The 14,233-nt window shown below is 39.7% G+C and overlaps 1 protein-coding gene across 1 annotated transcript in view; it reads right to left on the minus strand.

Annotated features, from left to right (window-relative positions):
• Positions 1-9,777, minus strand: part of LOC116589311 (histone-lysine N-methyltransferase 2B-like) — a 106,695-nt gene extending 96,918 nt beyond the window's left edge. The window contains exons 1-2 of the mRNA XM_032341329.1: positions 9,497-9,777; positions 9,106-9,389 (exon numbers count right to left, since the gene is read on the minus strand). Coding sequence (XP_032197220.1) covers positions 9,106-9,389; positions 9,497-9,777 — 565 coding nt within the window. The remainder of the gene's footprint in view (positions 1-9,105; positions 9,390-9,496) is intronic.
• Positions 9,778-14,233: the final 4,456 nt, after the last annotated feature.

Here is a 14,233-nt window from a genome sequence, read left to right on the forward strand (position 1 = left end):
AAGCAGGCATAGAGAACATTGTTTATTGAGGAATAATAGCAAGTAATAAATTGTCTTGTGGCTATATGTCTCCTGTATTCTATCATGTCAAATATATCCATTTGGAAGTAATGTAAAATTGCTCAAAGGTTTTTTGTTTGTTCGTTTGTTTTGTTTTGTTTTGATCGTGTGTTCCGGTTGTTATAAGGGAGTTTTAGCCTTCTTGGGGGGATTTTGCAGAGACAGAAAAACTCCTTTGGGAAACCGCAAATGAGGCTTTGACGAGTATCTGAATTCTTACTGCCTTTGATTGAGTTTAGAATTCCGGTAAAGTTGATCTACTGGAGAATTAGAAAGAGACACAAAGGAGAAGAAAGAAAGAAAGAAAGAAAGAAAGAAAGAAAGAAAGAAAGAAAGAAAGAAAGAAAGAAAGAAAGAAAAGGGGGGGAGAGGGAGGGAGGAAGGGAGGAAGGAAAGGAAGGAAGGAAGGAAGGAAGGAAAGAAAAGGAAAGGAAATGAGGAAAGGAAAGGGGGGGGGAAGGAAAGAAGAAAGAAAGAGAAAGTGACCTAAGCAAATCTAGATAAATACTTGAGGTCACCACCACTGTGCAGGAAAACTCCCTCAGCTCTGATGTTAAAATCATTAAAAACTTATTATGTGTTATCTGGACAATGGGGCAACTAATTCCCCAAATTGATATGAAGTCTTTAAAGAAAGTCACCACTGTGTGAGCCAAGACTGAGTCAACCAGAGGTTGACTGGCAAAATAACAATGTGCCTACGGTTTCTGAGTTCAGGGTTTTCTAAGGCTGAAATAGATGATGGCCGCCATGAGGGCCTTGCTCCTCCACATACAAAGTATTGGAAGGGCCAAAAATACTCAAAATTCATTTGGTTACCATGGGCCATTTCATACCACTTGAAACTAAAAGTACAAATGAAGTCTCTCTCCTTTCCTGCTCCCTGATTTGTCTCTTTCCCTCTATTTTGACTTATCCTTTAAATAGAAACATAATTAGAGGCCAAGGCATCTCTATCCCCAACAGAGATCAAAGGATATATGCACCTACCTGAGTATGCTAGGAAACTTCAAATGGAAGGGGGGATCAAACTTATATAGATGTGTTGGATATAAATCCTCATGTCACTTTCTCACCTGGATTTATAGAACACTCAGGTTTAGTTAATGGCATTAAGGCAAAGTTCACAATGGAAAAGGCAAGCTAACTTGACCTTGTGGATAGAATTTGGGACCAATTATATGTACTATTTTTATTGTTTCTACCTTTGACTGTATGATAAAAATTAATGTGTTCTATGCTTATATTTCATCATCCACAGCACCTAAGAAGATTGTCACAATTGGGAAAGGCCACATACAGAGAAGTGTTAATGGAACATATAAATCATTTTCTAGTTTTCTTTGTGTTTCTTCCCAGATAGTCCAACATATAAAAGCCCAGGAAGGCAAAAGGAAATCACAGCCCTGTTTACAGACCTGAAGGCAACATGGGTAGTAAGAGATGCAGTATCTTAACACAACAGCTCAATATGGATAATAAAAAGACAGGATTGGAAGCTTAGAATGGATTATCACCAACTGCTCGTGTAACTGAATCCATTGCACAGACTAAACATTTGGGGTGCGTGGGTGACTCAGTTGTTAAGCGTCTGCCTTTGGCTCAGGTCATGATCCCAGGGTCCTGGGACTGAGCCCCGCATTGGGCTCTCTGCTCAGCGGGAAGCCTGCATCTCTCCCACCCTCCCCTGTTTGTGTTCCTGCTCTCACTGTGTCTCTGTCACAACATAAAGAAAATCTTTAAAAAAAATTTGCTATATTACACTGGACTATAACAATGATATCTTTCTATCCCACTGACTCCTGAAGACAATGATCAACTCATATTCATGCGTCATGACAATGAATATATATTTGCAGTAATTCCCCACGTTCCAACAGGTTTTCTCCAGGGGTAGCTAAACTCTTCTGCCATTTGCCATCAGCAGGTGAGCAGTAAAAGTGCCTCCACCCTCTACTGTACAAAGTTGAACTCTGTAATGCTATCCTGTCTATGACAAAGTCCATTATCAACGTCTTGACGGTGATATCATCACATATACTAAAGTAGCTGATAAACCCTGAGAGAATTCAGGGCTCTGCTTGTCGAATAAAGTTTCTTGGGACTCTAAGGGCAGATTTGTAATATCCTATCCCTCTGACTGTCAAAGAAAAACGTCTGTCTATTCAACTTCAGCCAATAAGAAAGGTGCTCAGAATCTTACTAGAATCTATGGGTATTAGAGATAGTATGTACCTCACTTGGACATTCTACTTAGACTTTCATATCAGTTAATCCCAAAATTGGCATCCTTTAAGGCCCAAACCCATACTCTGTGTTGGAAGTTGCAGGTAGGTTGCAGGAAGCTCTCTACATTTGGGGTCCTACATTGCTAATAAATCTGTGAGATACAGGTCTCTGTGAGTAACAACATTGCTGACAGGGCCTCTGGAAAAGGCAGACAGCTTCTTCCTGCAGCTCCCCCTTGAGGTTTTGGACTGGTCACCTCTCCGACATGGAAGGAACATATCATTTTGGGGTGAGTCAACGTAGCACAGTGACTAACACTGTGAGAAAGGGTTCTGTAGACCTCATTTATCAAATGGAAATGGGATATTCAAGCTCTCAGCTTGCCTGGCTCCTGTGGCATCTCAGTTTTACATAAAAAAATGGCTTTCCCAACTGTTACAAGGGTCCTAAATTTAACTCTGCTGAATCTGCCATCCCCTGCCAGACAGCTCTGACCATGATTTGATCTATATTCCCTTTTCCCCTTAATCTTAGCAAAGAAATGTATTAGAAATAGCAGGGGATGGTCCCAGCTTCTGCATTTCCTATGTAAATACCTGTCAACACCTTTGGCTATTTTTTCCACTTCCATTTCTGTAGGTATTGCTTAGCCACTCAGTGGGGTAGCCAAATGCCACCAGGCTATTGACATGGACAAATAGAACAAGTTAGAATGACTGCTGTCATGTAGTCCCTCCAAAACAAGGTCTAGGATCAATTATTCATGCTTAGTAAAATCTCAGACCCTTCATCTGTCTTGAAAGTCAGCAGGAACTGGCTATTGAAATAGCCAGTTGTCTCCTACAGTCAAAGCATAAAGCCATCATTATCACGAACAGCCCCATGTCCCTTTGTATCATACAGTCATACTTGCTCAATAAATGTTCATTATTAGGGTAAGTAAATTATAGAAATTTAAAATTGCCTCTTTGAATTTAAACATATTTTGCTAAAGCTATTTGTAAACTTCTATTGTTTAATCAATATTACATGTATTCTTCACTTGTCTCCACCATTTCTTCCCTCTTTTGTACATTTCCCTTGGAATATTCCTTGAAGATTTAAGTTTCTTAAAAGACAAACTTGATATTTCAAATTTATGTTAAAAGTATATACTTAGTTACATTTACTTTAAAAAATTACCTATGACTTATGAAGATGGAATCAACCATTGGTTTCATTAGTATAGGACTATCTGTATTAGTTCATAATAATAGGTTCCTGCATTATCAAAACAAAAATCTTCATCAGAGTTAAAATTAATATGGAAAGTAGTGGAAACATAAGCTTTTATAAGGACACAGATTATTTTTATGCCAAGATTTAGTCATGGCAAAACTCCATCAATTTTGGCAAGGCACATTAGAACTAAGTTATAGTCTTTTTGATTTTTTCTTTGGAATCCTTGCTCAGTAACATGGTGGCTGCCTTAGATTATGGCTAGCTGGTGTCCTATTGTTTTTTTTTGTTTGTCTGTTCTTATTTGTCTCTCCACTTATATTGTAAGCTGCTTGAGGTCAGAACTTACATGACATTCATCCTGTGTCTGAAGTTACTTCAGTTCTTGCCATGTAGTAGTTCCTCAATAAGAGGGGGCTGAATTACATTCCAAAGAAATTAGGCTATGGGAGCCTTAGAGACATAGTGATTCTTTCAGTTAAATCTATCTCTTATGGGGCGCCTGGGTGGCTCAGTGGGTTAAAGCCTCTGCCTTCAGCTCAGTTCATGATCCCAGGGTCCTGGGATTGAGCCCCATCTTGGGCTCTCTGCTCAGCAGGGAGCCTGCTTCCCCCCTTCTCTCTGCCTGCCTCTCTGCCTACTTGTGATCTCTCTCTGTCAAATAAATAAATAAAATCTTAAAAAAAAATCTATCTCTTAATTGGTTTAAAGAAGACAATGATCAACTCATATTCACGTGTCATGACAATGAATATACATTTGCAGTAATTTTTCCTAAGCCAAGGCTTTCCCCTCAGCTTTTGAACCAGACACACAGCAGTCTGAAGTCACAGATTCCCCTAACTTCCATCAACCCAGGCACAATTAGACAACACTATATTCTTCCAGATAATGTAACTGAGAAGTCAATCTATATTACCATGTTGCTCTTCCTAGGTGAGATGGCCCTGATAAGCAAACATCACCAAGAATATATTTGAAAGTTTATCTTTTACCCATAAAGGTGATTGTTCCCCATTGACTGAGTCATTCACTTTCGCTGATCTATCTGGCCATCAGTGAAGAGAATTCTCAAAGTGCCAGGATTTTCAATTATAGACTTGGAACTTTGTGAAACAAATTTATCTTCCCTGACCACCTGAGCCTTTCACAGGCTACAGTGACAAATAAAACAAAACAAAAACAAAAGGTTTGTGTGTGGATGCATAAACTTTCTCTGTGATAACAAAAAGGCTGAATATACAGAGATAATCTATAAGTCCATTTCCCCTGCTTTACTTATGGAAGCCAAAATCTGTTTTTAGGAATATTTTTCAATGACCTATCTATTTAAAGGTAAAATGAAAGTGTCCAGGACATACAATTACCATGAAAGAAACCTATATGGGTGAAAATTTATGATGAAAATTAAGCAAAAACATTAAAATATGTTAAGGTAAACCAGTAACAGTTAAGTTTTCAAAACATTTCCCAAGCTTTAACCTGAAGCTGAAAATGATTGAGCAGAAAAATATTACTTTTAACTATGATGGTGACAGGACCGGGTATTTCCTAAAGAAGCACAGACTTTTATTTCATTTAATTTCAGCTTTCTTTGATACTCAAGCCGATTTTTCCCTTATTACCTTCTTAAAATAAAATAAGAAGGAAAACTGATTTTTATTTTATAGAAAGACATATAACATGGTGTAAAAGACCTGAATTCGAATTCTGTTTCTATTAACTATTTAAGAACCTTGGGTAAGATATAGTAAAAAGATGGGAAAGGAATGCTCTCTACATCCTCTAATCAATATTTAGATTCTGTGATTCCTTCTATTAAGAACGCCAAACATTCTATTTGCAGCTACATGAATAAAAGTGAATCTCACATAGTCACATGCAAAACCACAGAATCTAAATATTTCTATTTAAATCTAAATATTTCTTTTCTGCAAGAATTTCAATTGTTTAATTGATCTTATGAAAGGATCGTTTTGAAAGCACTATTAAACTTCGGTTAATCATCATGCTAGCATTGAAATATTAATTTTGCTTATTTCTTCTTTGAGAATTTGTTGTTAAATATCTCTTCTCCTATGGAATGGGGTAGAAAACATAGCCATTGTAAACATTGATATAACAATTTGATATTTACAAATAAAATATGAGAATTATTTTGAATTCACAAAACTCGAGGCATTTAATAAAATATAGATCCTTGTGAATTGTGAATAAAAATGCAAAAATCCATAAAAATTGAATAATACACCAAGAAACATAAATAGAAAAATATGTGAGATATAAATTAAGCTATGAAAGTATTTTATGTAGTTATCCATCAACTGAATCTTCTTGCCTTCATAAAACACTAAAACACCTGGCTCTTTATTTAATATTGTAATTTTAGTTGTGTGTGAATATGTGTTTTCCTTCTTTCAAGGTTTTTCTAAAAAAAATTTGCCTAGAATTTTATTTAGGTCAATTAGTTTACATAAAACAGTTTGCCTATAATCTGTAGATTTTACTGAATAAAATAAATGAGTCACTTCATTTAAAAAATATTTTTATTGCTATAATTAAAGAAACATTTCTTAAAATCAAAGTTGGAAAAAAGCTGTTATCCCAAATACCAAAATAACAGAACTTGTATTTAGTTACCTGAACTTGAGTAAAGAATTTAAGCAAGTATCCATTGTTTTTTATCCTGTATCTCTCCCTTCTTGCCTGCCTTCTCTTCTTTAGCACACCACTCCCCAACACCACCACACACAAGCCAAAATATGGTTTCACATAATAGGTTTCAACTAATACAGTCTATTAGTGAAATAATCTATATCATTTCCACATTTTAAAATTTCTCTTTACCATTGTAAACATTTAATATAGACCCATCCTGTCCTCTAGGTGGCACATCTTCTAGTAAGTATTATAAGACATGACTTAATGATATTCAAAGATATGCCATTCAAATATTGGTATGCCTTGTCTCCGCAAGCATTACATTTAGCTGTTTTTCACAATGACAATGACATTAAATTTAGGTAGATCTCGAGTTCCAGTTTATCAAGAGTTCTTAACCAGAATTCCTGTCATAATATGGCATATTAATTATTTGCATTTTCACAGACCATTTTAATTCTGAGACCATTCTATTTTAATTCTGAGACCATTTTAATATTGCCATGTATACATGCATACATTCTCACAAAAGGTATGCCGAGACATTTCTGACATTGTCTAGAATTTGACATTAATTAGAATTATGTTAGCCTATATCACTTGTACTTATCATTTACACAATTATGGGCAATAGTTGATCAAAGTCAGCATTGCTCCTTACTTTGCTTTTTGTTCAATTGGGATGTATCTTTTCCAATACAGATTCATTGGTGTTGGACACATTGCATACAGTAAGCATCCACTGTTACCCAAAGGGTAAAAGGATTTAGAGAATAATAAATGACCTTTTGATTCAGTACATAATTCTTACCTGCCATCTATCCACCTCATATGAACACATGTGCATATGTGCAATAATCTTAAGTTTAAATGCTTGGTTTTGAATAGTCAAGCATTAAGTTTTAACAACTAAAATTTCTAAATTTAGAAAACCAACAATAAAGTCATTACTCATAGCTTCTTCTAACTTTAGATGCAGCTCTCCACGTTTACTTAAAACCATCCCTTGCCAGTGACTTGCTCACTGCATTTTTGCCTATGTCACAAGAAAAGAGCAATAAAGGCTCAGATCCAGTTTGAGTTAAAACAAAATAAAAAAAAATCTTGACATTGAGTAAGACAAGATTTTAAGGCAATCCTCACTAGATAAATTCTCTAAATAATTGCTCAACTTTCCCTTTCTATTTCTTGTGTAGGCGGAGACTTGCTAGTTTAAGGTGAGGAAAAATGCATCTCTCTGCATCAACTGCGAGAGTAACAAAGCCAATTTAATTTTTATTTCTTCAAAATTAGTTAAAATAATAATAATATTACCAGTATATTCATATACCACATACTCAAATGGGACACCTTTTAAAGTTTTGACATTTATTTCTGAGTACTTTTATCTGCATGAATTCGAGCACAAGCCCTATGACCAATGGTTCTGTAGGGTAAAATATGCTGAAATTAATATGTTTTCATCACTTCTTTAAAAAAACTAAATCATAAATTGTGTGTGAGTAGTTTTGTTTTTTAAGATTTCAATACAGAGGGAATTGGGAATACAAATTTTAGTACTTAGGTGATCTCTCCCCGGGCTCACTCATTCCTTTACCTCCCTTGCTCATACTCATTCACTGAAAACAACTCCCGGTTATCTCTCAAGCCAAGTAGAAATACTAAAACGTTAAACATGGTTTCAGAAGGAAAAGGCAGCTGCCCTAAGAAAACTTCTACAGAAAGACTGTCTGGATGATAAGATACTACACAACAGCACTCAGATCCTACAGGAGGTATTTCGGACGCGTTTTCTGATCCTACTATATCTTTTTCTTAGCCATTAAACCTAAAGAAAAATAAGGGCTTTGGCTTCTTGCAAATTCAAAGAAGATTTTAAAGAATGAGTTTGGTGCCACTCTCCTCTCCTCTCAAGGAAAAGCTTCTTATCCTCAAGAGTTGCTGAGCTTTAGATAGTGCTATTGGGAAGAAGATTCATCACCCAGTCAGGTGCATGGTTCTCAACCTGGAACCAAGACCTTTTCCAGAGAAAACAGGTAAAATAGGGGCGATCCGTGTGTCAGCTAAGGAGCCTTCAAAACGGAATAGAATAAATCTGAGCAGCATAAAAATGTGTGCCCTTTAAAACAAACAATAACTAAAAGTTTAGTCGCAAAAGGTTTGGGGTGTGTGCTGTGTGTGTGTGTGTGTGTGTGTGTGTGTGTGTGTGTGTGTTTTGTTGTTTTGTCTTGACTTTCTGCTTTCATGCTTGATCCTACCCTAAACAACCCAGGTGCTGAGAAACACACAAAGTAACTGTACACCAGCCAGGACCACAGCGTGTCTGTGCCAGTTTCCTGAGGTGACTGTCAGAAAAGCAGACAGAAGAGAGGCACCATCGCGTGGAGGGAATGAGGTCAGAATTCGCCGGGTGGACCATTGGCTCTGCGAAGGAAGACGGCGGGACAGAGGGGCTCGCAAGCCAGGCTTTGTAAAAGGAGGGAAGGAGGGTCAGGGGCGGACTTGGTGGAGAAGGCTTTGTCGGCGCGAGACCGGGTGACGGGTGGCAGATGGGGGGCGTTTGCCAGCTGACAGAAGCGGGAAATCAGAAGAGAGAAACGCGGGGACTATGAAGCCAGAGAAGACCCCGTTTCGGGTGACGGGAGGGTCAGAACCAGCCACTGCCACTGCTAGGGTGGGTGGTCGGGAGCTCGAAGGTGAGGCGGGACCGCGAGGTGCGGGCAGCGGTCCCCGGCAGGGAGGGAGAGGGGTTCAGGTTGCCAGCAGGTAGAGTTGATATCAAACAGCCCCTCGGGGACCACGGAGCAGCGTCCTCACGAGACCCCCAGCCTCGAGGTTGAGCAATCACAGCAGGTGGTTTGTGGTACCCTAAAGCTAGGGATTTTCACTCAGCGCCCAGCCTGGGTGCCCGACCCCCGCGCTCTCCAGGCTACTCACCGGTCCTGGGTGGAAAGCGCCATCCGGGCGCGCGCGAGGGCTGCGCAGCGCAGGCGGCAGGCAGGGCCGTGCTGCGGCGGCGGCGCTGTCTTAGCCGCGGGACTGGAGCCTGGGGACACCGAGGAGGCGACAGCGGCGGCGGGGGCGCAGCGAGCTGCGGGCTGGGAGGGCTGTGGATCCGGAGCTGCCGCGCCGTGCGCGCTCTCTGCCCATCTCCGGCTCCGCTGAAGTGGCTACTGCTGCTGCCGCTGGAGGGGAGGGAGCCGAGGGGGAGGGGAGGAGGCACGCGGCTGGGAGGGAGGGAGGGATAGAGGGGAGGGTGGGGAAGAGCGAGGGGAGAAGGGGAGATGATCACCCGGAGTGGAGAGGAGGAGGGGAGGGAGGCGCGCACGAGCTCAGCAAAGGTTCCCACCAGAAGAGCTCGGGGAGGAGAAATGCATGATGAGGAGATGGGTCACTCCCCCGCACCCCACCTCCCCTCCGCTCCTTCCCCCTTCGCGCCCTTTCCTTGGGCTCTTCCTCGCGCAGCTCAGGCTGGCGGTTACCCAGGCTCGGCTGGAGCAGAGGCTTCAGCGCGCTGGTGAGAGTGCTGAGCCCCAGAGGCGGCCGCGACAGCTCTCCGCGCCACCGGCCTGAGGCACCTGTGTGCGCACACACCGCCGCCGGCTCCATTGCCGCGGTATTCCGGCCGGGATCTGCGGGCCGTCGCTGTCCCTCTCTCCCCTTTCTGGTCAGATTATGATCTTGCATGTGCATCCATGACATCTGTGTCGTGCCCCGACTGCGGTTTGCTTCCTGGGCGCTCTTTGGCACAGGGTGTCCGGCCAGAAGGCGCCGGCGGGGAGCTCAATGCAGGCAACCATCGCCAGCTCCTTGGAGCTGTTTCGTGGTTAAGGGTGGTGATGTATGCTTGCCGCCGGGGTTGACTAGCTAACGAGGTTAAAAAAGAAGAAAGGAAGGAAGAAAAGAAAAAAAAAAAAAGAAAGAAAGAAAGAAAAGAAATCTTATGACCTGGTTGCCTGGAGTCCTGTTCTCCGTGATCTAGGAAGGTTTAAGTGTAAAGGGCGCACAGGCAGTTCATTATCTTCTGCCTTGGTTTTCCTCCCTTTCCCTAACGTCCTAAAACACCAGGACAAGACTTGGCACGTTTAGTCGAAATATTTCTCAACCTTTTTATTGCAGAGCATTTTGTTTTTACCCCAATTTTCCTAGTGTTGGCCTCTCTTTCCCATTGTAGATTTTCTTTGCTCTGTTAGAATGTGAGTCAGTCTTGTTTATTCGTAAACTGCAAAGACTCGTATGAAAATAGATACTGTAGTTAGCGCCTTGTACATTCACAAGATCCAAGGGGTGAGAATCCACACATTTAGTAAGTATAAAACAATCGGGACATTGTTGACTGATTTCCATGAACCATAATTTTGTTTCATAATCTTCACATGGTGGTTGAGGGTAAGCAGCAAGCAAAGTAAATTTTGTGTGTAAAAGAGACGACTAGAAAAGAAAAAGTCTAGTACAACTCTCCTCAAATAACATAACATTTGAAGTGATCGAATTACTCCCCATGAGCACACTGGAGACAGTTTTTGATAGTGTGTGTGTGCCTAATTATAGTAGTCTTTCAGTAACTTGAGTCCTTTTTTAAAAGCCTAAATGATCTTATCCTTTAGTATAAGTAAATTAAACATACTCTTTTACCTAAATATGTCTTATGTAACAAATGTACTCATATTATTAAAATACTCTCAGTTGTATATGCAGTATGTAGAAACATTTTTAATGCAGTAAGGCACACACCCAAATTGATGAAAAACCTCTAGCTCTTCCCATATAAATTTACATGAGATAAAACAAAATGTTGGTAATAACGTATTGCTAGATGGTCTGGATATTGCTAACTTTCTAGAATCTTTCCTGTGGAGCACATCTGCCACTGAAAATATTTGGTTTCGCATCTACCCAATAATCTGAATGAGAGAGGCACCTCCTCATTAAGGAAACAACAGATATCAAACTCCTTAATACACCTCAGCTTTAAAAGGCATGTGTTACTGTCTCCAGATGCTCAGTGTTGCACCATGCAAATTCACCATATGCTCTTCTTTCAAAGAAGACCATAGGAAGAAAATAGTGGGTGAGGACCTTTACCTTATTTGACTTTAAGAGTTTTCAGTAGTGTCTGTATTACAGACATGAGCTGTAAAATTTTCAAATCCTGGTGGCTACTTAGGCAGGGAGTGATGATCAGAAATTGAATCTCCATTTTTCATCCCTGTTTAAGATATTCCTTACCCATCTTCTGCTAAGGTAATTCACCTTTGAGAATTTTTGTTATTTTCCTCCTACATTTGATTATGAAACTGTAATAGCAGTATCTGTATAGTCTCATTTTATGGTTGGAAAAAGACAAAAAACCATGGAAACGAAAATGCCTTAAAGCCATGCAAAGAGAAGGGATGACATTTAGAGCACAGCAAGACAAGTATTTAACTCATCCCTAACCACTTGGCCCACCAGAGACAAGAATAGGTGAAAAAAGTTGGGATGGCATTCCAGTTCTCCTGCTGGAGGACTTGGTTATACAATTTAGATTCTCAGGCTGGGTGAAAACTTACCTGTCACCTCTACCACAGCATGTTCTCCCTTTTATATTCCTTTCCTCTCCTATATCCACAGTAGTGTTACACTCTGTTCTTCTTTACAACATGGGAAGCCAAATAAACAAATAAAATTAAAAGCTTCATTTTAAACACTGACCTTTTACATTTACTTACTTGAAAACAAATACTTACATTGCAATTTTCTGAAATCAGAAATTTTGAAAACCCTATCTTTGAACAACGATTGCACTCTACCAGAAACTGGTTCTCGAAGGAAATACCATTCATCTATTTAATGAACACATGTGTTTAACAACCACTGCTTGCAGGCAGGCATCATTTTAGGCTCTGGGGATACCACAATGAAGAAAATTGGTAACTGAAAATTACCAATGGCTTTTTGAAGCTTAAAGTCAGATGATCCAATAGAAGTGCTTTATCACTAGGAAAGATGTTTATGATTATGATGATGGTAAATTTCAAGCCCAAAGAAGAAATATTTATTTAATTGTAGGCATTAACAAGATTAGGCATAAAGGAATACACATTATTCAGCTTTGCTTATAGACATTTCTTACATTCTTTTTTGAAAAAAGTAAGAAAGAGGGGCTAGGGGAACAAAAACAAAACAAAACAAAACATTTGTTGTAGTAAAGGGAAATAGTAGAATTTTTTTTTTTTATTTCCAGCATAACAGTATTCATTATTTTTGCACCACACCCCGTGCTCCATGCAATCCGTGCCCTCTATAATACCCACCACCTGGTACCCCAACCTCCCACCCCCCGTCCCTTCAAAACCCTCAGATTGTTTTTCAGCGTCCATAGTCTCTCATGGTTCACCTCCCCTTCCAATTTCCCCCAACTCCCTTCTCCACTCTAAGTCCCCATGTCCTCCATGCTATTTGTTATGCTCCACAAATAAGTGAAACCATATGATAATTGACTCTCTCTGCTTGACTTATTTCACTCAGCATAATCTCTTCCAGTCCCGTCCATGTTGCTACAAAAGTTAGGTATTCATCCTTTCTGATGGAGGCATAATACTCTATCCCCAGGGGTACAGGTCTGTGAATCACCAGGTTGGAAATAGTAGAATTTTTTCAGGCCAATGAACATTTTCATGAGCCTCAACTTTGAGAAGTCAACATCTGCTTTTATTGGTGGGGAAAATAGACAGTAATATATGTATTTGAGGTTGTGGAGACTTCTGAAAAATTATATATGTACCATGTAATACATATGATTAGTACTGATGACTACATGGACAGATTCTAGAATGAGGGTGATGACAAAAAATCAGCAATTTTCCCTTTCTCTTTCTGAAGAACATACCGAAACAACAAGGAGAATTAAAACAACAACAACAAAAATCTGCAAATTCTAATTTCAGCAAAATCAGGAGATAGATAATCTGCAGTTTTCAAAATGTGTGTACAGGATGCCCAAACTGCTGAGATCAACCAGAACTTGAAGAAGAGGAAGTAAGGAGAAGAATAGCCAATAGCGAGACCAATGTTAACTCATCTTAGAAAGCTTGATAAAAATATCATTCCTGAAAGTGAGAGTTTCACTCTGAAGTGCAAAAGCTTTTTCTCTTGGTCGCAACAATGGATTGAGAAGCTGAAACTAGGCTACAGCTGCGAAAGGAAGAAAAGAAATGTGGCAAGTGTAGACAGGGCTCACTTGTGGCTAATCTCGCAAAAGCCAAGAAATGTATGCTTCCTGGTGGGGAATTGCTCGTCTTGGCTTACCAAACTTATGCATCTTTTTTACAGAAATCAGTGTGGGAACTGGAGTGAGTGGGACTGATGATAAGAGCCCTCTTGTGTATGTCCTGTGGGAAGAAATGTAGGACTACACACAGATAAAACAGAGGAGTGATATTTGCAAAAAGCTGTCTATGTCTTCAGCAGCAGAGAAGCAGAACATTTGTAAATCTCAGATGGCTATTTTCCCTTCTTTTCTTCTCAGGAACCTAGAGGAGAAAAATTTAACTCAGTTAATTATGGTAATAAAAAAAAGAACGGGCATAGTATCAATACAAAAATAATATAGGAAAAGATTTACAGAGGAGCATCAAAGTGTAACAATTGTTGGAGAATACATACCATAACAGTGTTGCCATGGAGAAGTTGAAAAATTTGTCCTAACATTTTGCCATGAATTTTCATAAGGGCACAATGAAGGAATTTCTTCTGTGAATGAAAACTATAAGACACGATTACGAGAACCTGGGAATGGTTGAGAAGACAATAGGAGCTGATGACCCAAAACTGGCAAAACTTGGGAAAGAAGTGGAGCTAAAAATAAAACCATTACAAACAGAGAATGAAATTGGAAGAATTACAAGGTAAGATATACAGTGAGGTAAACATAGTAAGGGAGAAACGACAAAGGGTGGTAGAGTGAACTGGAAATGGAGATGAACAGGATAAGAGAGACTATGAAAGATGGAGAAGATTAGCAAACATAATCCACCACATACATAATTAGAGACACTGAAGAAGAAAAATAAGTACCAGAAAA

The sequence above is a fragment of the Mustela erminea genome, chromosome 4 (genome assembly GCF_009829155.1).
Source record: "Mustela erminea isolate mMusErm1 chromosome 4, mMusErm1.Pri, whole genome shotgun sequence".
In the NCBI taxonomy this organism is placed as follows: domain Eukaryota; kingdom Metazoa; phylum Chordata; class Mammalia; order Carnivora; family Mustelidae; genus Mustela; species Mustela erminea.